The 27,497-nt window shown below is 40.9% G+C and overlaps 1 protein-coding gene across 2 annotated transcripts in view; it reads left to right on the top strand.

Annotated features, from left to right (window-relative positions):
* EBF2 (EBF transcription factor 2) overlaps positions 1 to 16,018 on the top strand; it is a 205,175-nt gene extending 189,157 nt beyond the window's left edge. The window contains exons 15-16 of one of the 2 annotated variants that reach the window (XM_008977203.5): positions 6,973 to 7,140; positions 13,106 to 16,018. In XM_008977203.5, the coding sequence (XP_008975451.2) occupies positions 6,973 to 7,140; positions 13,106 to 13,137 (200 nt within the window). In that variant the 3' untranslated portion in view covers positions 13,138 to 16,018. The remainder of the gene's footprint in view (positions 1 to 6,972; positions 7,141 to 13,105) is intronic. The other variant, XM_034965861.3, reaches the window with a different exon arrangement.
* The last annotated feature ends 11,479 nt before the right edge of the window (positions 16,019 to 27,497 follow it).

Raw genomic sequence — 27,497 nt, 5'->3', positions numbered from 1 at the left:
CTCTGGGAAGTTGTGAAAACCCCATTTGGGTTGCTTTGGGAGGTATGCCGGGAAGTTACACAATGCTCCCAGGAGCCTGAGAGAGTGCATTTTTCAAACCTACCTAGGGAATACTTTAGGCCAGGGGACAAGCTGACATGGAGAGGCTGAAGTGATTGAGTAGAGTGTTCTCGAAATGCTGGGTCTTGTTGCAATTCTCTGCACCTTGCCCTCTTTTTACCCAGTGTGGTTCCCTTGTGCCAAGAGCAAGGACATGTCAAGGGCAGCATGCAGCCACGTCCACCATAGCTTCAGAATTGACATGTCACAGAAGCTGCCTTTCACAGTCTTTGGACTTTTGGTTCCCTGGGGAGACACAACTATGAGCTATTTCTGGATTATCAGTTCAATGCATACACTCTACACTACACGGTGAGATAAAGACATAGCACCAAGCAGCGAAGGGTAGTAGAGGTCAGTTCTTCTAGTGCAATGAAAATCTTCTTACTGCAAAGACATGAGTTCTATGTTGTGTCTTGTCAGGTGGCCTAAGTTAATTAGATAACAGTCTAGAGAAATAAATGATTGCTTGATTTGTTTCTACCTCATAGTAGGTAGAAACAAATTCCTCCAAATTTTTGGAAATTCTTGTTCCAAAAAGTGTTTGGGGGAATTATTGCAGTCAAATAGATAGTATGAAAATATAAAACAGAGTCTAACAAGAAACTGAGCTAAAAGAAACAAATATGGTTCAGGAAATTAGAAAATGCCAGGGCCAGCACGAATATCATTTGGTCTATTCAAGGGAGTCATTTACTTTGCTCTGAGTTTACAAGAGGCTAAAGCAAAGAGAGAAACGCTATTTGTTATAAGATTTTATGTCCACACATTATTTTTTAAAGTAGCTCAGAAGAAAGGTGGCTATTTCTGTTACTGAGATGTTGGAGAGGTCTTTCCCATGCTTCTTCCTGGAGATGGTGTCTGGTGTGGTAAAGAGACCACATCTTTAACAACCCCTAAAAATGATGCAGTGGCAGGAGATCCATTGTGTAAACAATGATATAACAGTGACAACAATAAGATGAATTAATTACATTCCACTTTACAGCTTACAAAGCATGTTGACATCTAGAGTCCAGTCAGAGCCTCACAACAACCTTGTGACATGGATACAATCATTTTTATCATTATCCGTTGTAAGAGATGAAGAGTTATTAAATGACTTAAGAGTTCATAGCCAATAAATAGTAAAAAAGGGACTAGAACACATCATCACACTCAGAATACCATGCTTTTAAATTATTAAGAAATATTTAATGTATTTATAGTGTAATATTAGGCTAAACCATAGGAAATTCCCTCTATTTGACCATTTTGATCTACAAAAGTGGCAATATCATATCATTCAATCATAATCTATGTAGGTATGAATGAAGTTGAATCATAATAGTTGTTTTTGTACATAAAAATGGTCAATTTTATAATACAGTATGTAGTGTGGTAGTGAAGAGGATGGAGAAGAAAGGAGAGGAAAAAAAGATGAATGAAAATGCACAGTTAGGTGTGAATTGCTTAATATTTCTTCCTAAATAATTCATTTGGTAGAGAGAAATCCTTCCCACTCCCACTAGTGACGACTTCCTTCTACTGTTCTTTCATGATCACCCAAACCCACTGCCACAAGAAAACTAATAACACCCCAAATCTTCAAATTACCCATTAAAATGAGATGGTAGACACAGAACAGGAAAAAGAGGAAGGCAACCTGCCCAACTGGGAGAGAGAAAGAGAGACGGGAGAAAACCTCCTCCCTGTACCTATTGAATCTGGTGTGGTGGTTTGCACCTTCACTTTTGGAGAGGGAGGGTCTGAACGAGTTGCAGCCTAGGAATGAAATTCCAAACAGTGCATTCATTACAATCAAATTCACCTACTCCAAAAATACTGAATACCCAGTGGAGTTCATTACAATAGCACCTGACCTGTATTTCTAGCCAGCCAAGTCTTTACTTCTCTGGGAAATACAAAAAAAGAAAAGCCCGGGGGAAAACATTTTGTCAATTCAGTTGCTTGTGTCTGAAAACACAATTCTATGATTTTTTTAAAAATGCATCTGATGTGGCTGGACCATGCCACGGAGCAAATACTTGCCAGAGACACTAAGAAAGAAATAGAGCCAAGCTTCTTAGTCAAGTTTGACTTGCATGACAGCCAATGTAGAGTATCAGAAACCCGCATCTTTACTGTTTTTGCTCTCGCACTACTTCAAAAATGGCCAAACAGATGTTTTTTTCAATTTTACATACAAACTTCACTTCCTGGCAGTAGCAGTGTGCCAAGTTCCAGCTCAGTGCAAGTTTTTATGGCTGAATTCTAAACCCCTGACAATAGGGGGTTATAATGAAATGCTGACAGACCCCTTAGCTCCAAAAAATGCAATGGCTTGATGCAAAGGAGGATATGTGCCCAGTGAGTTCCAGCTGAGACTATGCAAGCCAATCAATCCTCCTACAAAGAAAAGTGGTTTTTCCTTAACTCCCCATGTTCACAGAGATTTCTGGGCCAGACGTACTTTTCTTTACTTTGGCCTCTATCCATAGAGAGATAGATGTCCAGAGAAATTCTCGATTGGAAGTACATGCAATCAACTTTCCTAAAATGGTTCTCTCTGCAGTCCCAAAAGATTGTCTATTTAACAAGCCTGTAACACCCATAGGGACCACTTCTTCCAAAGCAGAATAGCCACCAAGCCTATGCAGTTTGGGACAGAATCCATACAGGCAGGAAGCCAACTTGTCCTCATAGATTCCTACATTATGTTCAGAGCCTTAGACCATGCTCTGGGGTTCAATTGTTTTATAGTTTCAAAAATAAATACTAAGACATTCTCTATTGTAAAATATTAAATGATTATTACAGAAAATGTAGAACATATAAAAATAATTTTTAAAAGAAAGCGTACTCCCACCATAAGAATAACCTCTTTGAATTCTGGTATATTTCTACTTCTTCAGCAAAGAAAAAAAAAGCCTATTAAAATAGTAGTATTCTCATTACAGACAACTTGAAAAGCATGTATAGGTAAAAAGGAGGAAAGAAAAATGGCACAGTCTGTGTCTATGCAGAGGTAACCATTGTTAATTTTTAAAGGATAGCCTTTCAGTCATGGATAGATACATTTTGAAAATTGCAGTGTCTGCTCTGATGCACAACTAATGAGATTCTGCCATAAGATCAATGAAAGAGAGGGTGGAAGGAAAGCAGTAAAATTACCAAAGTCACAGATATGAAGCTGGGCTGCATAAAATCCTTCAGTGATGCAGACCCAGGTCATAAGAATGAGGAACAGAGATATGAGGAGTGGTGTTTGCTTTCAAAAGTTGACTACAATCACCAAGTGTTTCCCAGGAATGTGAGGATTTATTCATCTCTTGCTTTTTTTTTTTTTTGAAGGTGGGGGTTGGTATTAGAGTAACAGACAACTTTGTTTATAGGTACTACAGCCTTAAATGAAAGAGGAAAGTTAAAATTATTTTTAAACGCTATTATGTCTATTGCTAAGGATTGTATTATTTATTTCTTCCCAAAGAAATCGAGATTTTTCATTTTTAAAATGTAATAGCCTTTACTGGTTTCTCCTACCATGTATTAAAAGTAATACAAGTTTGTTGTAGAAAACTTTGAAGATACGGACAAGTGAAAGCAATACATTTAAGGGTATTCATAATCCCATCAGCCAGAGATACCATTGCTAAAATTTTGGGCATATATCACATCCTGCTAGACTTTTGCTATTTGTATTTTTAAAAATTAAAGGGGGCTTAGTATGTGTTATGTAATCTGTTTTTTTCATCTGAAGAGGTGTATATTTCCATGTGATTATTCTACAACATTAGTTTTAATATTGGCATAGCCTTCTATTGTATAGGCTAAATATAATGTACCCTACTGTGGGACACTTAAGTTATTTTCCAATTTTTCATTATTATAAAAATGCCCTTGAACCTATTATTTTTGGCACAGTCGTGACTACCTCCTTGGGATTAATTTCTAGAGATTGAATTAGTGGGTCAAAGGATGTACACATTTTAAAATACTTTTATATATATTGCCAAAGACCCTCCAGAGAGGTTAATTCTTCCCTTAGAAAAGAAAGAATATTATATGTTTCCCCGCCCTGTTAATTTTTTCTTTTTCTATTTATTTTCTTTTTCTATTTAGTGAGTGGAAAATAAGATCTTTTTACTGTTTTAATTAGCATTTTATTATGAATCAGTTTGAGTGTTTCTATATGGATCTATCTTGGTCATTTTTATTCCTGATTTTCTTTTTTTGTGTCCTTTGCTTATTTTTCTCTTGGGGCATTTTTCTTTTTCCAATTAACTTATGAGCTATTGAGGATATGAACATATCTAAATAAGTATTACAAATATTTTTCTTAATCTGTCATTTGCCTTTTTGTGTTTGTTGCAGAAGTTTTTCATTATGCGGCAAATCTATCTTGTGAACCTCTAACCATCCTAACAGTTCTACTAGCACTTTTACAATTTTGCTTTTAAAAATAAGTCTTTAATCTACTTAGATCTATTTTGGTGTTTAGCAGGAGAAAGTACTCTAAACTTAGTCTTCAAATGGTTAGTGTATTTTTCCATGCATTTATTTTCCTACTAATATGAAATGTCACCTTTATTAAGTATTAATTCCCATCTATACCCAGGTCTGTTTCTGAACTCTATTTTGCTCTAAAGATTTGTCTGCCTATTTCTGTGCTAGCACAATGCTGATTTCACTGATGAAGATAAGTGCCTTCTTACTACTTAAAAAAAGTTTTTAAACAAAACTTCCTGTCTCTTACGGTGTTGTTTTATGAAACAGATAAACATAGTAATTGTGTTTGCCGAAATGCACAAATTAAAATTCCTTTCAGTATTTTTATTATAGTTGCATCGAATTTTAAATTCAGTTGAATGCATTTTGGCATTTTTACAAAATTGTTATAAGAAATATTTAAAACAGGCATGTACTTGCTCAACTCTGCAACAATTCCTTCACGTCACTTAGTAAAGCTTGAGGTGTTTCCTCTCCCACTGCAAGGGAACCAGTTTTGATCTAATGGGCCCTGCTTTCCGTTGAAATCTGTTATTAGAAAATAATTATCTGTACTAGTGAGTCATTTGCTGAATATAAATGGAATGGAGTGTGTGTGAATGCTTCATTCACATTGTAAAAACCTCTTCAATGATGATGTCTGAGAGGGGGTTCTGCTGTTGTAGACACGGAAACCAAGGCGCCATTTGGGGGACCATGGTAGAATCAGGGCCTCCTAAGTCCCAGCTTTTCTTTGGCTTCTAATTCTGTACCGTAGAGAAAATGAAAAGTTGGGGATTTTTGGCTTTTGGATTTTTTTTTTTTTGTCTTTTTTCTATTTCACTAATGCCAAACCCAAGGCTAGAAGAGATTTTGCTCAGAACCATGAATAAGACCCACTCCTCATGCTTAACCCTCTGTCCTTATTATGTGAATTAGCCCAACAGTGTTTTTATTCATTTACATATTCAAGTATTACATGAGATTCTTCCAGAACTTTGTTCTCCTTTCCAATTTTTTTCTTTTTATCCATATATGAGGAAAGACAGATGTACTCAGATGCATAGCTCCTTAAATCAAGACTACTTTAAGGATAAGATGTTTTTAGAGAAAGCTCTTCTTTTGAAGTCTTTGGATTTTAGTTTGGCTATAAAAGACATCATATGGGAAGTATGCTATATAAGTGCTTTATACAGGCAATTGGGTGGACGTGGCCCAAAATATATTTTTATAGGGAAGGAGGGGAAATGAGGGTGGAGTTGTCCATGGACATCAGAACATTTGACCTTCAGTTCACCTTGTACTTGGTTGGTCAGTCATAAGTGTCACCCTTGTCCTCACTTTCAAATTTACTTTGAAGGACAGGTGGTCCATTGAAAATACAAAGCAAGAAATAGCACTGCTGGGCTTGGTCATTAGGCTCCAACAACACTTTTATCAAGTCATGTGACTTGGACAGTTCAGAATTCTGGGAATTATGCTAACACAAGTGCCTAAAACTATACTATAAGGTGCTATATTTAAGAGTTTTGCCCTTGTGTACTCTAGTTTACTCCTTTCTTAAGTTGAACATAGAAGATAAAATTATCATCTTGCATGATATAACTTGGTGGAGTATCTGACATTAAGAGGTGGGGTACTTCATTATGTAAATTGCTTTTATTTTTTCTTAGAAATTATAACGCTTGGCTTTTGTCTTCCCTTAAGTCATTTTAATGTTAATATCACTAATATTGGTGTTTTTTTCTAAACATTATGTCAGGGGAGGCCGACTTGCAGCTATATTTCCCAAGAGCACTTGAAATTACAGGAGAGGAAGACGATTTTCTGAATGTTAATAAACTTTTACATTTAATGAGGAAGTGGCCCATAGAGATGGCACTCTCAGAGAAGATGTTAACCCTACAGACAGAAGATGTTAACCCTACAGACCAAACCCCTGGAGCCTTAGGAGTTACGGGGGAGGCACATAGCTCCCAAGTAGGACTTTTTTTGTAGGGCGTGAAAGCGATTTCCATTGCTGGGTAGATTTGATGATTTTTCAGGCATGTTTGATCTCAGTCTTCTCTCTTGCCAAGCTTCTGCTTGTGAATGAAGACCTGTGCTAACATCACTTCCTGAAGCTGCCTTCCCGACTCTCCCAAGCACAAGTGCCCTTTGCTGTGTGCATCTCCTGGGCATTGGGTACCTTCCTCTAATAGCATCATTACCATATTAGTTGTTTTATGTGTCTGTTCCTCCCACTGGACAGGGTGGGAATGTTGTCACATTCAACTTTTTTTTTTTTAATCCCTGCAATCTGGAACAATGCATGGAAATTAACAATTTCTCAATAAATGTGTGCCAAATGTGTGAACTGAAGGAAGATCTTAATTTCTAAATGAGGATTGTACATTTGCTTTCCAGTCATGTCATCGAGTCCCACCGTTGGGTCTTCTAGCACATCCTCCATCCTCCCATTTTCCTCTTCAGTTTTTCCTGCTGTCAAACAGAAGAGTGCCTTTGCCCCTGTCATCAGGCCCCAAGGCTCCCCTTCACCTGCCTGCTCCAGCGGCAATGGAAATGGATTCAGAGGTAAGCAAGGGTTCTGTTTTGGGGATACACAATGTACCATAGGGTTGGCAAAGTAAGCGCAAACAGCACATCATTGTATAGCTCCAGCCATTTACCTGCAAAGAGATGCTTTGCTGTTCTTATCATGGGACATGAATGGCTTCTACAGCTAGGCAAGTGCTCCATCTAAAAGCAAGATGGGGCCAGGTATGGTGGCTCATGCCTGTAATCCCAGCACTTCGGGAGGCCAAGGCAGGTGGATCACTTGGAGGTCAGGAGTTAGAGACCAGCCTGGCCAACATGGTAAAACCCTGTGTCTACTTAAAATACAAAAATTAGCTGGGTGTGTTTGTGGGTTCCTGTAATCCTAGCTACTCGAGAGGCTGAGGCAGAAGAATCGCTTGAACCTGGGAGGCAGAGGTTGCAGTGAGCTGAGATCGCGCCATTACACTCCAGCCTGGGCAACAAGAGCAAAACTCCATCTCAAAAAATAATCAAATTTTTTTAAAAAGTAAGATCAGGGAAAACAGACATCAGCAAACTCTGCAGGTAATGGAATTAACCATGGTTAATACAATTGAGGAGTGTCTGGACTTCCCAGCCCTATGCTGTCCACAAGGCCATTCTGCTATCTCTCAGAAAATGCCCAGTCACCCCACGGGATACCACATGGTGCTTTCTGCTTACCTAATCCACTTGCCATCATGTCCTCTTGGCACACATGGACAGGAGCCAGCAGGAGCAACCAACAAGTTCTGAGAATTCTGGTTACATGCAAGTCAAATTGATAGCAGGTGCCTGATTAGGGGGTTGTGGAGAATAGAAAAGTCATAGTTTCTAAGAACAAAAGTTATCCATCAAACCCATTTTTGAGCAATGTTCTAAAATATAATATGGCATGACATAACACAAATGTGATGAGTATATGAAAAATCATCTCATTGTGGATGGAGGGCAGCCGACAGCAAAAGACAGCAAAAGAGCAAATTGGAAACTGCTGAGGACTGGGGCTCACTGGCAACCCACATTATTTTTAGGCTGCTCCTCTCATGTTCTTGACAAGAAAATATTTACAACAAGCAGGGTTGGGTAAAACTAAAAAGGGAAGAGGTTTCATTAACCCTCATGGATCAAAGGCTGTAATGTAAGGTCAGCAGTGCTTGATGGGGAACCTTGGATGGGCTGCATTGTCCTGGGGATGGCATCTGCCTGGTGGTTTGATGATAGAGTGTGGGTTCTTAATTCTTTTGGGACACGTGTGAGAGGTCAGTCTCCTCTTGTGGCTGAGCAGAGCTCTGGGAGGGACGTTAGGTTCCTGAGCCATCCCAACACTGGAGATGATGGTGTCTTCTGGAAGTCAAGTGACTCTACAGAGAAACTGTCAAAACCAGAATGGAAAACCCAGTACTCAGAAACATTGTTGAAAATTATTTTACTTCTCACTAGAGAAAGCAGCGGGGTCTATATACCACCCAATGTATGGGTAGTTGGAAACATCTGGAAACTTCATGGATTTTTTGGCAGGGATTTTCACCCAGATGTCTAATTCCTAGAGAAATAGGCTGAGCCTGTAGCTAAGTGTCTCCACCTGCCCATCTTTCATCAAAGACCAGTGGTTTCCATCCCATCCTTAGGGAATGTGCCCAGAGCTTTTTCCATGAGACAGGGAAATGAAAACGATTGCTGAATACTTACCGTACTTTCCTTCCTCTTCCCCATGACCTCTTCAGTGTTGATGTTTCCTCTTTTTAAGTTCTCTGGTTTTATTCATCGACCTTAACCCGAGTGGAGGCCCAGCAAGTCTTACTGGCAAAATGCAGATTGAGACAGACCAAGGAGGGGTGCAGGCTTTCCTCTGCATTGGACGGGAGGCAGACAGGATGGATGCAGCCCTTTCCTCATTCCTGGCCACTTAGCACATACATTACTTAAAGGAAAAAAGGATACTTGACTTCCACTGATCACCCCTTCCCCACCTCCTCTCTCACGGGAAAGTGGAGCTGGTTGTCTCAGATCTTCTCTATTTTACCCAGCTCTGAGCCTACAATGTGGCCAGGACAAGTTTCTTACAGACTCCCAGGGCCTGTCATCCCCACCCCACTTCCTGCTGCATGCCCAAGACTCCCGTGCTGTTACTGAAGTCAGGTTTGAGCCAGCCCACAGAGCTGGAAGGAAACCTTGCTTGGTCTTAGTAAGGTTCCCTGTGAGGGCAGCTGCAGCAGAAACAGAAGACCCTCTCCAGGGTCCCCAGCCACACAAAATTCTGGTCACCACCCCTCAGGATGCTCGGGCTGAGCAGCACATTCCTGATAGGTTTATAGGAGCAATGACTTGGTGAGTTGCATGTAGGCACAGGCTCTAGGCTCTAGCTTCATTTCTAGAGTCACTGTAAGGTCCCAAACCTCATTTGAATCCTTCAGTTCCCTCCACATTCCTCTGGTGATTTGAACCTTTAAAAGAAGAAGGGGCCAGGCGTGGTGGCACACACCTATAGTCCCAGATACTTGGGAGGCTGAGCCAGGAGGATCACTTGAGCCTAGCCTGTGCAACATAGCAAGACCTCATCTCTAAAAGATAAAAGTTTTTATAGGTTTTTTTTTAAAAGAAAATTTCATTAATTTTGGGGGTACAGGTGGTTTTTGATTACATGGATAAGTTCTCTAGTGGTGATTTGAGATTTCAGCGCACGAGTTACCTTAGCAGTATCCACTGTACCCCATATGTAGTCTCTTTAAAAGATAAAATGTTTGGAGTAGGTCGGGGAGGAAAAAAATAGAACTACCTGTCGATTTAGGGCAGTAGCCTAAAAAGAAATTGCAAAAAATCTATGAAAATATCAAGTGACGTGTGGAGAAATCCTTAAAGAGTATTAGCCACTGGAAGAGTGCCGGCCATGATGTCACCAGTCCTGTGCTGAGTTCTAGTTCAGCTCTTTCCGGGCCTTGTCAATCTGTGCATGCCATTATCTCAGAGCCTCAGTTTCCTAGTCTGTTAAATAGAAAATCGACAGCTATCCCCAAAGGTGGTTGTTGACTAATTCGTGTGAAGAACTAGGCAAGGTAACATATTTCCTACAGCCTGGCTGGGAGGAGGTGAGGGTTGACAAAGGATGCCCTCAGTGACCTTACCTTATGCTCTTCTTCGTTTTAGACCAGGTGCATGGAAGCTCAGTGTCCAACATTGTGAAGTTCCCTTGAGTACAGAGAGAGAGGAAACCAAGCTGACATTTAATGCACAGTCACCGAACAAAACAAACAAACAAAAAATCCTGGGATCTCAGACACCAGCTGGACAGGGAGCTCCATCTTTTTAGAGATACACAGTGGGAGGGTGACAATGTGGGCTGAGTGCCTGGGTGATCGCAGGCTGGGGAGGGGCCCTTCTCTAGACTTCATTGTCTGCAAAGGCATATGCTGCCCACACTCTTTGAGGCTTGCTAACTGTCCTGAGCACTACAGGCAAGGTGCCGAACTGAGTGCCTTAAGAGAATTATCTCCAAGTCATGCCATTATCACCATTCTTAGTTAAGCAGTTTACCCAAGGCCACACAGGAAAAGTCTGATGACTTGAACCCAGACATGCGGATTCCAGAGCTTGTGCTCTGGCAGCCCACTGTGTCTCCAGGGACAATGAGAGTGAAATTCTTCTCTTTACCCTATACCCCCTACCCCCATACCTACTTTCCACCTGGTTCAAAGGGAGATTATTACTTTCTGTCTGTTGCCTATGGTTTCTACAAGCAAAAAGTCAGAGTTTCCACCTAGCAGAGATCAGGCCTACCCAGTCTGGATGTAGGACTAGGAGGAAGGGATATATCTCAAATCTGTTCTTCTCTGTCATTCAGAGGATCTTGATCTTTGAGCACCTCTGCTGTTACATGAGCCCCTTTGGTATCTCTCTGAGCACCCAGAAAAAGGAAGGGGCTGAGGATTTTTCTTTTTGAGACAGGGTCTCACTCTGTCACACAGGTTGTAGTATAGTGGTGCAATCATGGCTCACTGCAGCCTTGACCTCCTGGGCTCAATAAGAGATTCTCTTACCTCAGCCTCCTGAGTAGCTAAGACTATAGGCATGTACCACCATGCTGGGCTGTTTTGTATTTTTTGTAGAGATGGGTTTTCATCATGTTGCTCAGGCTGGTCTTGAACTCCTGGGCTCAAGCGATCCTCCCACCTCAGCCTCCTAAACAGCTGGGATTACAGGCGTTAGCCACCGTGCCCAGCCAGGAGTTTGTGAGTCAGAATTCCACTGCCAGAGAGCTCCACATACAGCATGGTTCCACCTTCTACCTCATTTATCAGCTGCTTCCAGTTGATGAGTATAGATTGTCGAGATAATATTACACACTATGTGTCTGATTCATTTTCCAGCTCCCTCCAGGAAAAAAAAATAAAAAAAAACCTCCTATACTCTGGGATAATTACTAGGGTTGCTATATCTCTAAGTCATCAGGGAGTGTCCAGAATTGAACCGCCTTTATTGAAAAGTTACATTGATTCAATATATAGTAATACAGGCAAAAATAATTAAGGCTTTGCTAGCTGTGTAAGACCTTAATCCAGATCTCACAAACATTCAATAAAGGCTATATGGGCAGGGAAATAGACGGCTGACAATTTTACCCGAGAGGACTAGCTGATGTGGAAAAAAGGGGCACAGAGAGTAAGAGAGGAGAGACAGATGGAAGGGTTGAGAAAAGCAGAGAGAATTTCAGCCATTTGCTTGGAAGCTTAGTAAGCAACACTCAGCAAAATGCTTCTATTATATTGAATAATTCCTTAGATGCATTGTAGATAGTAAAATGCAAAGGATCAAATTCTAGATATGATTTTAAAGGTTCTGATGCATGGAAACTATTCTGACATTTTCTAAGAATGTGAAAATCCCACGGGCTTATCCTCTGAAAGCCAAGGCCAGAGGAATACATTTTGCTGTGGGATTTTTCCACGTTGTGCTGGTGCTGCTTTATTTGCCACATCTAGGGAAACCCTGGGAAGTGATTCCGCCCAGACAGGCATTGTCCGAATCCTCTTGACCCGATGAAGGGAGAAAGAATTAGATTACTCCATTTATATAGGGTGATGAAGACTAGGAATTGGAGGCTGAGTACAGTGGCTCATGCCTGTAATCCCAACATTTTGGGAGGCTGAGGTGGGTGGATCACCTGAGGCCAGGAGTTCAAGACCAGCCTGGCCCACATGGCAAAACCCCATTCAATACAAAAATTCACCAGGCGTGGTGGCATGCACCTGTAGTCCCAGCTACTCAGGAGGCGGAGGCTGAGGCAGGAGAATCACTTGAACCCAGGAGGTTGCAGTGAGCTGAGATGGCCCCACTGCACTCCAGCCTGGGTGACAGAACAAGATTCCACCTCAACAAAGAAGAGTGGGAATTGAGGGACTAAATGAAGTCTTCTATTCCAGTGATCAGTGTTCATTTGCAATGAGCATCAGACATGAACAGTGAGCACCAAAGGAAGATGAGCTAATTAAAAAAAAAAATGCACTCACCAAAGAAGTGAAGGATAGATAAAAAGCTTGATTTGTTATCAACGATGCCCTGGTAAATCAACAGGCTCAGCACCTGGAATTTCCTTTCCTGTTCCAACTAAGTGATTTGGAGCAGTATAATCTAGAAATTATCTTAGTTGAATAAAAAAATATGCATATATTACAGTTTAGTTTACATGTTTACATCTGTTGTCTCATTTATACAACCCATATAAAACAAAACATAACTCCTGGCCTCCCAGGCAAAACTTCATCAAGGTTTCCTTGTACTTCAGTGATTCCATAAGGCTTCAGTGCCTTTAATGGGCTGTCTGCTAGACCAAACCTGGAGAACAGGTCCTCATATCAGCTGAGGGCACCATCTCCTTGAATAGCATCAGACTCTATCATTCCCATCCCCTGCCCCTCATTCTGTGTCATAGCCTTGAACATAAAAAGTCCCCAAGTCTCATTCCTGTGCCACTCTTTCCTTGCAGCCATGACCGGACTTGTTGTACCCCCGATGTAAAGAAGAACTGCTTTCTTATAGCACAAAACTACTTACTCTGATGGACCAATAATGAAGAAAGCACTAGGAGCTCTTTTGGGGGCGTAGTGGTGCCCCCACATGAACATGATGGACACCCTTGGGTCTGCAAGGAGCCGGCATCTTACTTGGTCCCACGTCCTCCTATAGCTCTGATGGTGGCTACACAAACTGACCCTCTTGGGACAAGGACAAAAGATGTCATTGACGTAGTCAGTGCTAAGAGCAGAAATGCAATTCTTTGTTATGAACATTATGAAAACCACCTTCCTATGTTTGTAAAATATTTAAGAAAAAATTGGCAAACAATTAATGCTTAATATTTTGGATACTATTTGTTTTTCTTTGTAGGAAAAAAAAGTTGAAAGTTTCTATTTTCTATGAAGCCTTTCAGATACCAATTTAGTTTATGCAGAAAAAAATTGAACAAAACAGGGTACCAGCATGGAAGACTTTCTTAAAACGCAACCTGAATTGAATGATGAAATGTTGTATGTGTGTTTGCTTATAGCTTAATCTCTTTAAAAAATGAACAAAAAAAGGGAAAAATTTTAAAATGTTTTACAATTATTTAAATAAATAAATGTGTAACTTATTGTAAGTAGAGGTAGAAATTAAGACTTTTTTTGGAAGAGAGAGGGATTTCTCTTCCTGATGTAAAATGAAAATGATGCAAACATGTAGTAACAAGTTTTAAAGGTGTGTGATTATTACTGCAGTTACTTACTAGAGTCTTATCCCCTGTCCTGCACCCCCTCCTTTTCCATCACTTTATTGACCCAAGGGCAAGAACATGTAGATTCCCACAGAACACCCTAATGCAGAAACAGACACTCTAGCACATGCACAAATACTCCAACCCATCAATTCATTCCCAGCTCCGTCTGATTTCTAAATAGACCACACTCTTGTGAATACTTTTAAAAATTCCTATTATTAGCTTTCAACGTTCTCCCCTGAGCAGTCCAGAGAATTCCCATGTTTGAGTCTGTCTCAGGCTTTCAGCATCCCAAGGAAAGAAGCACCTCACCTTCTAGCAGAGCCAAAACCACAGACTTTCTTAACCAAGGGACTCCTTGGGAATTCTTCCTCACCAGAACCCCACCACTCCCTCCGCTTTGGGTGCCTGGTTCAGTACAGAGGTACACAGCCCCATAGAACTTCAGCAACACGGTTTGGAGAAAGTAACTCTGTTTGATGGACTCTTTAGAGTCAGTCTTAGAACATCCAAATCCTTTCCTCTCCCTGTCAATTTCCCCTTTTATGGCATTAAACTCTCTTGAAAAACATAGCTATGCCACTCGACAGTTTCTAGTCAAGAATGAGATGGAATGTGGGAGAGGGATATTAAAAGCCCTAATCCCCTCTTCTGATGTTTGAAGAAAGGCAAGACCAGATTCCTGGGAGATCCAGAGATTAGGGGCATCTGTGTTCTATGCAGCACAGTTACCCAGCCCTTTGATGGGCTCTTCATCGTTTTGTGACTAGCTCTTAGAGGAGAAGAACCTTGCCTTAGCTGCTAACAGTGGTTGATTCTTGAAAGCTTATGTAATCCTAGAGACATATCCAGGCATATTGGGATTGCCAATAAAGATGTCACTTGTTTCCACATTGGGGTTCTCCTTATTGACTCATGAGCACCACAGTAGAGTCTATACACAGACTTAGTTTGGGGTTCTTGGTTGGGATTTCAGCATTAGAAATAGATGCAGCACTCATGGAAAAACATCATGAGTGCATCTGAGCCAATTTTATGATTTCATTAATTCTGCATACCTTCTCTTTGACCCATTGATGCAGGCCCACATCTATCCAGCCCCAACTGTCTTATTTGCCTTTAACCCATTCTGGAATTACCCAGTATGACTTATATTATTTCTATGCACATGAGAATCCAAGGTTTTACAAACCTGGCATGCTTATAACTACTGCTGACAGTCCCTCATAGTCAGGGCTTAAAGCGCCAAAATACACGGAAACATAAGAGAAAAAGTCCCCCAGTGAGAAACCTGATTGACGGAAGGGGAAGAATGTGTGGAATATGAATGTTACCTTCCAAAAGTGAAGGCAGAGCAAAATTAATCATGTTTAGCCCTGGATTTGAGCCAATCCAACATAAGGAAATTTTGTTTTTTTTAAGTAGCATTGCTTTTAGAACCTGTGAATTTTCCTTTTGCATGAAGATGAGTGCAGTACTGTCTTCAAAATGATTGTAGAATTTGTTGGTAGCTTTACACCGAAAAATGCGTGTAACTAAATACCAGACATCTTGACCATTCAGCTAGAACCCTGGCAGCAACAGAGCTATTTAATTGTACAAATGTGTGTAAGGATTATTTTTAGTGTACTAATAAATTAAAAACAAAGCTACCCTGTCCTCGTTAGTCATTGCTATTCAATCATTCCAGTCCCAAGTTATTTTTGTGCCACTTGGAATACGAGTATTTCTATTGGTAACTACAAACTCTATCCTGTGTTTGTAAGAGGAGCTGTGTAAGATTTTTTTCATTTAAAGGGACAATTTACTTCATTATTTATCTTTCTTTTGTTATTGCGTTGTAATTCTTCTCAGTTTTTCTTTGCACATTTCAATATGCATGGTTTAAAAACCATTAACTTCCCTACCTTTTGTACAGTAAGGTTTCATTTTCACACTGTATAGTTTCATTTTATTGTTTTGCTTTGTCAGTTATATACAGTATAAAGTTGCTATGCACAGAGCTTTTTGTAAAGACAGCTTTTTTGTTTACTGTTTTTAATGGTCTTACTTAAAGAATATCTTGTTTGTAAAATGAATATGTCTACTTCAGTTTTAAACTTTAAATTATCCTAACAAAAAAATAAAATTTTTGTACTGTAAAAATGAGTGGACCTTTGCTTTTTATTTTTTATTTTTTTTTTGAGTGGTAGTTTGGAATTTGTTCTTAATGTTGGCGATTTTCTCATAACTGCTGGTCCCTGAGTTCTATTTGAGGAAATCTTACTATAGATTTTGTTTACATGGAATGTGTACTAAGTTACTCCCTTAAAGGAGAGCATGACTTTTGTTCATTTTTCTGTATATATTCATCGATATATCCATCTGTTCAAATTCATTCATAAAAAAACCCCTCAAAACTGAAAGAATCCTGTTTGCTCTAGTTGGATTTTGGCTATATAGTATTCCTGAGGTAGGTGGGCAGTCTCCCCTGATTTGAAATTGCTTGTTGAGCAAATGTTACATCTTGAGCCGTCAGACACTGGGTGAAGAATCGCAGGCTAGAACACAAAGACTTGATGTCTCTCCTTAAATCATAGGAAAGGAGTGAGATGTGTACTCATGGAAGAAAATAATACGCAGACGATAGCTCACTCAGGAAGATAGAGAGGGTGCAGAAGCTCGGAGAAGACACCCAGACAGAGGATTGGAGCTGTCAGAGAGGGTTCCTTCGAGGGAGGCAGGGCTGGACCAGGGCTCCAAAGAGCAGCAGGAATTTTGCAGTAGAGGAGGTTAGTAGCGAGCACTCCAGATGGGAAGGATAACATAAAGACATGCAAAGGGAAATTCACAAAGCACACTTAGGAGAACCGGATCCTACATGTGATTTTTCAACCAGCGTATTCACAAGTGTACTTAAAATTGGATTATTTCATTTCTCTCTAGGAGGGTACAGATATCTTCAAACCACACGCATTGCCCTCCTCACATAAATGGATGCAATCCTGCTTCTAAACACTGAAAAAGTCACTGTGTTTTTGCTTTTCTCAATGAAAACTAGCTCTCTGCCTAGTAGGATATTCTCCCCTTCGATCTCTGCATAGCTGTTGCCTTCTCATCCTTCAGGCCGCAGTTTAAATATCACCTACTGAGGGAGGCCTCTGGTGACCACCTAAGATGCAGATTCCCCTTCTTATTCTCTGTAATTAAACTCTGTTTGTGCCCTTTTCACACTTGGCATTCATTTGTTTGTTTCCTGCTGGCTGTCTCCCTCCACTTTAGACAGAAAGCTCATAAGGACAGGGACCATATCGGTCTCAACCCCATAAGTGACCGAGGTTCTCAACATGCTTGTTGGATGAGTGAACCAGCGGACTCAGTTCGGACTCCCAGAGGTGGCCCTGCCTTGTCATGTGGGAGAGGCCGCTGATTTGTTACAAACGACAGAAAATGGCATCATTGGCAGAATCCACTCCTTAGGGACTCTCTTGTCAGTCAACTAATCAAAAGAATTATGAAGTGTGTCTATAATGTAATGTGGCTGGATGTTTAACAGAGAAAACTCAAAATGGGAAGGAAATGAGGAGGAAGCAACCTCTGGCTGGTCGCCTGTTGGAGAGGTTGCTCAGCCCTGGAACTTATCCCATGTGGATTCTCTCACTCGGATGTGATTCTAGAACCAGAATCTGGATCTTTTAGAGAAATGTACATTCCATTCCTGCTCCAGGTAGGACAATGTTAACCACACACTTGAATCTCAAAGAGTCTTTGGTGCATTTACCAAATGGCAAGAAGTCCAGAGTGGCTGTTGGGCACTGAATGTGAGAGTGTTTAGATTTGAAACTTTAAGAATTAGGTGCGGACTATGTCCTAAAAGACTGTTCTCAATGCCAAAGACTTTAGACTTCATACATTGATCTATACTGCAGGTAATGGAACTCAAAGAAACTTACAGGGTGACATGATCAACTTTAGACTTTAGATAAATCATAATAACTACAATGTGTGTGATGGATTGGAGATTGTAGATATTAGAAGCAAGGAGACCAATTAGGCAAGGACCAAAGACAGCCGATTAGCACCAGTGTTCTGGGCTATTGTTTATGACTGGTGTCCTTTCTAATTGCTCAGCACCTGTGTGGCACCAGTTGTGAAATGTTTTAAAATTGCTCCTGCAATTAAGATACTATTGCAGTAGTCTAAACACAAATGACTCATATTTGAACAAGGCATGACAATAGAGATGGAAAGCAGAGGAAAGATTTTAGAGAACGTTTTACAGTTTGACAGGAGTTATCGACTAGTGAAATGTTGGAATGAAGAGAATGGGGTGACTAGGATAAATCCCAGTTTGCCAGTTAGACAATCAGATTTTGGGATATCATTAACTGAAGTAGGGAGTGCAGAGGGGGGATATCTTGGGAAGGTTGGAAGGAAATTATTTTAAATTGGGACACACCTGGCACACATCCTCCTCTTCCTTCTTGGTTCACTGAAGGTTGTTTTCTAGCAGTTTAATCAAGAAGGACTTAGGAGAATTATGCTCCTTGGTTCATGCACACCAAAAAGAGATTATTTCTATTTGAGTGGCTATTGGTTAAGTATTAAATCTAAAATTGGGGGGGTTATACTTTGAGGATTCATAGGAGTTTTTGTTTATTTGTTATGTTGCTGTGGCGATGTCTAAAGCCATGACTTTCTTCTCCTCTATTATTTTACTTATTTAAGCAAGGCAATCCTATAATTTTTTTGTGTAAGTCATGACACTTTTGAGAGTGAGGGAAACACAATACATAATTATGGCTGGAAAACAGATGCAAATTGAGACTAGCTCATGGTCTCTCTATTTACAAGTGACTTGATCTTTTTGTCTGCCAGCCCCAGAGGCTTTCTATGGGAAGCCAGTCCCTTTACCAGGATATAGCTGGATGTTGATTGTCCTGAGTCATTTTTTTCCCAGTGTTCCCTTTCAATGTGTAGATTCAAGTAGTCTTTATTTCTGGAAACTTTAATTATGATGTTAAAATATATTCTCTGTTCCTTCATTCTGGTCCTTCTGGTCCCCTTTTCTGGTCTTTCTAAAGACGCAAGTGAGGCTCTCTAGTCTCCATCATTTGTGTCCGTCACATCCTCTCTAAATGCATACTGTTTGCTTGCCTTTCGCACTCTTGTCTGCCTTTGTGTTCCTTCTAATTTCTCAGTGGCTTTTATTTTTTCTTTCACTATTTTCATGAGTTGTTCCAGGTTATATTTCATTGGTTTTATTGTGTTGCCCATTTTCATAGAACTGCTGCATCTCTGCATTGAGCTATTGTTTCATAGAAATATTGGTTTTTAAAATGATTAAGGCAATGAGCTTGATCAGAATTACCACCAGCTCCATGAGAACCTTTTTCTTTCTGGTGACTATCCATCAACTATCCATTGTTTTCCTTTCCTTTTTCTTTCCCCTCTCCCATAGTGTATGCATATATATCATATTCTGATACCTTTTCGACAGCATTTATCTTTGATTGAAGTGAATTTTTCCTGGACCAGCTATTTGCCAGAAGTTTGGGAGGGGAGGGTCAGGGCTATGTATTAGGATAACAAAAATTCTTATTTCAGAATTCTTACTTGTGTACATGCATGTGTGTGTGTGTGTGTGTGTGTGTGTATGTGAGAGAGAGAGAGAGAGAGAGCATGCGTGTTTTTTTTTTTTTTTTTTTTTTTTTGAGAAGGAGTCTTGTTCTGTCACCCAGGCTGGAGTGCAGTGGTGTGATCTCAGGCCACTGCAACCTCTACCTCCTGGGTTCAAGTGAGTCTCATGCCTCAGCCTCCCAGGTAGCTGGGATTACAGGCATGCATCACCACATCTGCCTAATTTTTATATTTTTTAATAGGGACAGGATTTGCCATGTTGGCCAGGCTGGTCTCGAACTCCTGGCCTCAAGTGATCCTCCTCGGCCTCCCAGAGTGCTGAGATTATAGGTGTGAGCCACTGCACCTGCCAGACCACTCTTCCTTGCCAACTGGCCGCTTCTTACATCTATGGCTTGTTTGGGTGATTTCCTCATTCAGTTCTGCCTACTGAGCTTCATCTCTCTGCCAGATGAGGTCCAGAGATACGTCTGCAGTCAGACTCCATGCTCATCCCAGTGGTTACAAACAAGAGGCTGCTGGTTTGGGCCTTCGAGATAGTCCTACTCTTTCCCCCCAGCTTTCTCTGACGTTAGCAGCTGAAGCAGCCTTTCTCAGTCTCTCCACATTCCTGTGTAATTTTCACAGCCATTGCCACCCCTTTCTCATACATTGTGATTTGGGGTAACCTGTTTTCCTAGTTTCATCAAAAAATAAATTCACGCCTCTCTTTCTCATTTCTCTATTTTCTTTTGAGTGATTCTGAGAGGGAACTGGTGGAAAGGTCATAGAATAGCACTTTAGTCTGGATGTCAGCCCCACGGTAATTCAAGAAAAAGGGACAACTACACAGCACCGTGAACTTCATTCTACCACCATGTGTCAAGCTTACCTCTGACTTCGTAGACTACCCTTGATAACCAGCTCTGCGGCCCAGCTCAGTGACACTTTCTCCATTGGATCCTTTCCATTGGATCACTTTCTCCATTGGATCCTGCCAAATACAGATAATAAAACACAGGCAATTTCCCAAATAACAAATAAAAGTGATCATCCAGCTGAAGTTTATTATGATGAATAATACACAGAAAGGAATTCATTGCCTGACTCTTGGAAATCTGTTGAAGGGCACACGAACTGTCACACCATTGGGAGTATTGAAGGAGATGGTTTTTTGGTTATTTCCCTAAAACTGAGCCCACCTGTTACAGCAAAACCCTATTTTCCATTCATTTCATGAACAGAAGACAGTGTCATAATGTGGAAATATCTAGGATTCAGAGATCTGGATTCAAATTCAAGTTCTACAATCCTTAGCTATGCAATCCTGAATAAATCACTGCATTATTCTTCTCAAGTGTAAAACAAGGACAAGGACAACTACACAGGCATATATGTATACGTAGATACATGCATATGTGTGTATACATATAACTACATGCATACACACAAACAGTTATTAGGATTAAATTTTAAAATATATGTACTTTAAAGACTGTAAGCTCAATGAAGTTTGAATGTATTTTTCTGGCTGTTTCATTCACTACTATATTCCTAGCACCTAGCATAGTATAATACTTGAGAAAAGCAGGCACTCCATAAAAAATTAACAATTTATTGAAAATGTAAAATACCTACATGTGTTAGAGGTTCATTAAATTCAGCAACAAGAACAGCTTCAACATGGACTTTTGGAGACACAGACTTGGATTTGAATCCCAGCTTTCCCACTTGCCAGTACCAGCACAGGAATGGAACAAGCAGTGACACAGTATTCTCTGGTTCATCATCTTTGAAAGAGCAGGACTTCAGCACCTGGTCCTGCCTTGGGGGTCAGTTAACATCGTCCTCTCAACAGCCCGGTTTGCTTATCTGATGGGTGCTGAAAAGGAAAGCAGTCAAGATACGGGTTTCACTCCAGTTCATCTGTGGACAAAAGAGTGACTAGCAATAGGACCATTATTTGGCCATGGATATACTTTGATCCAACAGTAAAAATTAGGTTAGAACAATGGGCCCCATACCCAGGAAGTAGTTCCCAAGGTCTCAGTGTGCTTGGAAGTGAGTGGTACAGCCAGGAGAAACCATAGTCCCACGTCTTTGTAAGTGATAATAGGAAAAAAAAAAAAAAAAAAAAAAAAAAAAGAGTAAAGGATGTGTCCTAACCGCCAGTCCATTTTCTTCCATTAAAATCTAACAAGAATTTTCTTATCAGAGATTAGAACATCTGGTATGTCGTGGCTATTACTTTTGAGGACAAAGCAAACATTGTTTTCAATCCCAGATTTTCACAAGTCCAAGAGTTTGAACCCATGAAAAATTGCTCTTAAAACAAGAATGAGACCAAAATGACTTCTAATACAAAATCCAAATATTACCACTTTTGAACTGAGCAAGAGCAGAATAGTTGCATAGAACTCTAAGTGTCTCAAAGATTAGGGCTACATAAATTTGAAGTATTATGGTCATTAAACATTAATAATACTTGTTTATAATAATGATAATGACTAATACATTGGAAATGCTAAACTTCCACTCTTTGCCCTGTGGAGTAGCAGAATGAGTGTTAGCATTGGAAACCACCAGACATGAGTTCAAATCCTGCCTCCATCCCTCACTATAATTATCCTTACAAGCTGCAATTTCACCATCTGTAAAAATGGTGATAAGAAGACCTTTATGCCAAGATTCTTTGCCTGCCAAGATTGTTGTGAGGTTTAAATACAATAATGAATGTCATAGTGGCAGACACAGTAAGTGTTTGGCTCTATATGTTTGTTTCTTTCCCCTTAGCCTGAGATAAAAATTAACATGTGTTTATCTGGAAAGCCACCCATCATTCTTTCCTTACAACTCCTCCCTGGCAGCACAGAAAAGAGAATTATTAATTAGCCAGTGTTTGTGAAACACTTAGAAGATGAAAGTGCTGAGTGCAGAACAGCACCATTTACATCACAATACATGAGTTGGCTGCTCCTTCAAGTGGATCCACTTACAATGTAAGGCAGGCCTAATGGATGTGTTCGTGTCATTCAAAAATCAATGTGGGAGTCTCTGGAAAAGGCATGTGTCTGCCTGCTGTGCTATAGCCAGTCCAATGCAGTAGGAGGGCAATCCTGAAGAGGCAATTGATGGATAATGCTCTAACACAGTGATCCCTAACTTTTATGGCACCAGGGACCAGTTTTGTGGAAGGCAATTTTTCCACGGACCAGAAGAGGGGGATGGTTTTGGATGATTCAAGTGCATTACACTTATTGTGCACTTTATTTCTATTATTATTACATTGTATTAATAATATATAATGAAATAATTATACAACTCACCATAATATAGAATCAGTAGGAGCTCTGAGCTTGTTTCCCTGCGACTAGATGGTCCCATCTGGGGGTGATGGAGACAGGGACAGATCATCAGGCATTAGATTCTCATAAGGAACACCCAACCTAGATCCCTCACATTTGCAGTTCACAATAAGGTTTGTGCTCCTTTGAGAATCTAATGTTGTCGCTGATCTGACAGGAGACGGAGCTCAGGCAGCAATGCAAGAGATGGGAGCGGCTGTAAATACAGGTGAAGCTTTACTTGCTCACCTGCCACTCACCTCCAGCTGTGTGGCCCTGTTCCTAACAGGCCATGGATTGGTACCAGTCCATGGCCTAGGGATTGGGGACCACTGCTCTAATAGCCATGGTAATGAGAAACCAGAAAGGAGATCAAAATTTTATCTAATTGAAACCTACAAACAGCCCTAAATTCCCTTTAGCAACAACAAGGGTATCTGGTGGATTTTGGTTTCACATTGTCTTCTTTCCCTGGCAGATCTTAGAAGAAGAAAATCAATTCTACATAAATAGCAAAAGCAGTGTTCCCCAAGCTGGGGCTGACAGACCCCTGAGAAAAAAAGCATTATATGCTAGCAGAGGAGCTGGAAGTTGTGGATCTCCAACACTGATTTCCAATATTTGGTTCTCCTCTGCTCCTGATCACATGCGAAAATTACACTTTCCCATGTTGTTTCAACAAAACATCATCCATCACTGTAAATTAATGTTGTTAATATTGAACTTACTGATTTTGTGGTTTTGATGGTTTTTACTTTGTGAATTATTTTTATTAAAACAAGCATATATAAAAGCATATGAATCGAATCTTAAATTTTAGCTTTGTGCAAATTTTAATATAATTCCAAATAATTTACAAATAATTTAAGAAACACCACAGCATTTTAAAGGTTTAAAATTTTTTTTCTTAATTCTAAATTCTTAATTTGGAAATATATTACTCAAATTTGAGGATCACTGAACTGTGAGAATAAGAAAAGGGAGGAAAAGTCTTAGTAATCGACAAATTGGGTCATCAGTCCTTGAATACTCAAGACTTGGCTGCATGTTGATTCCTGTATTCTGTAGTTCTGCACCAATAGAAGAAATCTCCATGTATTATTCCGATATTTCACTTTTACCTCTGAATTATGTTCATATCCACAAATCCCAGCCAAGGGCCTATAGAATAATTGTCCCCACATGTAACATTTTCCTGGTGATGTTTTCCTTTCCTTGGTCCTATGAAATATAGAAATGTGTTTCTAATTATTAGCAGAACCACCTGGTAACTGCACTGTATCATCTCAATAATATGACTCATTTAGTATACAGTTTGGTAGAACTCAGTCATGTTTGATGCCATCCAAGAAAAATTAGTTATGACAATAACCTCACATAACACAGGCTCACCTGTAACCAAGGTGATCATATTTTGTTAGCCAATAATAAGAAATTATGACTTGACAAGTATAAATATATCTGAAATTGGAGTTGTCCTAGAAAATCCAGGACATACAGATTTCTATGGCATAAGGCACAAAAACCACCTATGAAGTGATGCTGTGGTGTCTTCATTTTCTTGTTTTTAAGAACTTAAAGCAACTGGTTCTTCTATCCATTGTCCTTATACCTGTATGTGTGGGCGGAGGCCCAAGAATCTATCACTTCCTTGAATTCACTGAGTGTGCAGGAGGTGAGCAAAGAAATTAACCAGCTCTTCTGGGAAACTTACCTCTGCCTTTGCAGGGAAACTGAATAGAAATCTCTTCCTGTATAATAAGGCTTTTACAAAACTGACCCCTTCTTTAGACTCAGCAGGGTTGGCTTGTTGATGAGGGAAGAGGTTGTCCAGACGCCTAAGGAAACGCTTATGTGTCAGGCTAAATTTTTCTTCTATGTTGAATCATGGCCCAAGGCCCCCCAAGTTTGTGAGCCTTTGCTAATTTGCATGGATAGCTTCCCTACTCTTTCTTAATTCTTTGTTTTTGTTTTTACTGTTTTAAGTAGGAATGTCAGAGAGTGGAAGAAGAGATCAAATGAAGAGAGGGCATGGCATAGATTTGATCTTCCAACAGAGAACAGAAGAAAGGTTTCCTAGTATGGCAGTCCATTCTGGCATGGAACTGAGTACCATGGAAAGGTCAGTTAAGGAATTCTGAGAGGCCTTGGGCACAGGAAGGAACAGCCAAGAGAAATCAGAAGTAGCACCAAAATTCTAACCTGTAGGACGTATTTTGATGTTGGGAGTGGTTGGGGGCTATAGGTTCATTAGAACACAGAAGACAAGATTGATGGCATCCACCCATGAGAAATGACAGCAGAAAGTGGAACTGCACCTTGTTGTTCATCAGAGTGGCAGAGGAGAAGGCGCCTGTGGCACAGGCAGCAGCTGGAGGAGGTGGGAAGGAGCTAAGAAGATGCAAAGCCTCAGGCAAAGTTCTCCAGGTCCCTCACAGAAGCACCAGGTTGCTTCTGCCTGTTGGAGGACTGTGTTGGCAAGAGAAAGACAAGAGGGATAGGCCTGGGAAGGATGCTTTCTCCAGCATGTTCCAACCTGGTTTTCCAAAAACCAATGACCCCAACAATGGTAACAAGGAAAACGACATAAACTACTTGAGTACTAACAGCCAAGCCAGATTGGTACACACAAATTGTGTACCAACATAGAGTACACAATTTAATAGTTGTAGTCTACTTAACCAAAGTTGTGCCACCATCATCCCAACCTAACTTTAGAACAGCTCCATCACCCCAAGGCCTTAAATGCTTTTTCCCTTGGATCTATCTTTCCATGTTTCTTTAAGAAGTGCCCTTTTTTAGCATCCTGTCTCAAGCATGGGTAGAAATGCCAGGTGAGCCTGCCTGTTTGTGCCAACCTCCATGCAGTAGAGACCTCCACAAAGTATCCTTTCCCACAGCAAGGCTTAGTCATGTGCATCGATGCTGTATGGGGCTCTTTTAAGCACATAGGGTAGCTTATGTCTGAAGCAGGCAGCTGGGCTGCAATGGAAGGACTTAGAATCAGAAGGGCTACTTTCAAATCTCAGTTGAACTCTTGATTGTGTCAGCTCTTGGCCTCTCTGAGACTCCATTCCTTATTCTGCAAAAATGGGTCAACTATCTCGTGAGGTTAAAAATAAAATGGGGTGACTCTTGTGAACACAAGTAACACAGAGAAGGGATCAACACACATCAGTAGAATTCAACGTTCTTGAATGTAAATGAAGAAATTAAAGTTTGTTAAAAAATGATTGTTTTTCAATTCTACCACACAGATAAGTAATAAATAATCAGTAGACAATTACGGAAAAGTCTTACTAAAATGAGATTACGGTGGGGGCAGGGCCAAGATAGCCGACCAGAAGCAGTTACGTTCGGAGGCTCCCAGTGGAAAAAAAAAAAAAACATAATAAGTGTGTGAATCCTTCACCAGCAACCAAGGTATCCATGTTTTCTCATCAAAAGTGACTACGGGGCTCTCTCAACAAAAAAATTGACCACGGAGAGAAGGAAGAACAGTGTGCTGCAGTGGCACACCTGAGAGCCACACGGGCAAGGGGAACCTCCTCCCCCAGCCAAGGGAGGTGGTAAGTGTGCTACCCTGCCAGGGAAACTATGCTTTTGCCATGGAACTGTGCAACCCATGGATCAGAAGATCCCATTCGCGAATCCACGCCACCAGGGTCTAGCGTCCCAACCACAGAACGCACAGATGCTTACAGCCTCTCAGCTTGAATCTGCTTAAGCCTAATGGAACTCCCTGGGGGAAGGGCGACCAGCATCAGCTATGGCTGCCTGCTGTCTAAGCCGGTTGAGCTCCTTTCAGGAGGGGCAGCAGCCAGCACTATGACTCACAACTGCCTAACATGCTAAGCTCCCTGGGCGGGGGGAAGGGCGGCACCCATTTCTATAGCTCCAGGCTATGCTTTTCCTCTGCTGGAGCCAGGGAGACTGGACAGCTTGGCCCCAAGACTTGTCCCCACATCCCAACACACCGGCTGTGGCAGTCAGCGGCCAGAGTGCCTCTTCAGACCTAACCCTGACCCATCTTTCCTCATTGGGTGGGGCTTCCCTGCAGGATTTCCAGTAACTCCAGCCAGAGGATCAGGGACAGAATTTGGATCTCCCTGGGCATGAGCCCCTAGTGGGAGGGGTGGCCACAGTCTCTGCGGACTAGCAGACTTAACCTCTCCTCCTGGTAGTTCTGAGGAATGCAGGCAACCTGGATGAGTGGGTTTCCCCACAGTGAAGCACACTCTCTCCACCAAGAAACAAAGTGCTTCATTAAATGGGTCCTGCTCCCCATGCCACCCAACTGGGTGAGACCCTCCAACAGGGGTTGTCAAACACCGTATATAGGAGAGATCCTACTGGCATCACGTTGGTGCCCCTCGAGGTCAGACATCCCAGAAGAAAGAGCAAGCACCCATTTTTGCTCTTCTCCAGCCTCTGTGAGTGACATCTCCAGGCATGGGAATGAATTGGGTAAATAGGGCCTAAAGTGAACCCCCAGCAAACTGCAGCAGCCTTAAAGAAGAGGGACCTGACTACTGAAAGAAAAACAAACCAACAGAAGGCAACAACAACAAAAAGGCCCCCACAAAAACCACATCCAAAGGTCAGCGGACTCAAAGACCAAAACTAGACAAACTCACGAAGATGAGAAAGAATCAACGAAAAACTGCTGAAAACCCAAAAGG

Source organism: Pan paniscus, chromosome 7 (genome assembly GCF_029289425.2).
Source record: "Pan paniscus chromosome 7, NHGRI_mPanPan1-v2.0_pri, whole genome shotgun sequence".
NCBI lineage: Eukaryota > Metazoa > Chordata > Mammalia > Primates > Hominidae > Pan > Pan paniscus.
Note: the sequence above shows the minus strand (reverse complement) of the source record. Positions and strands in the feature narration are given on the sequence as shown.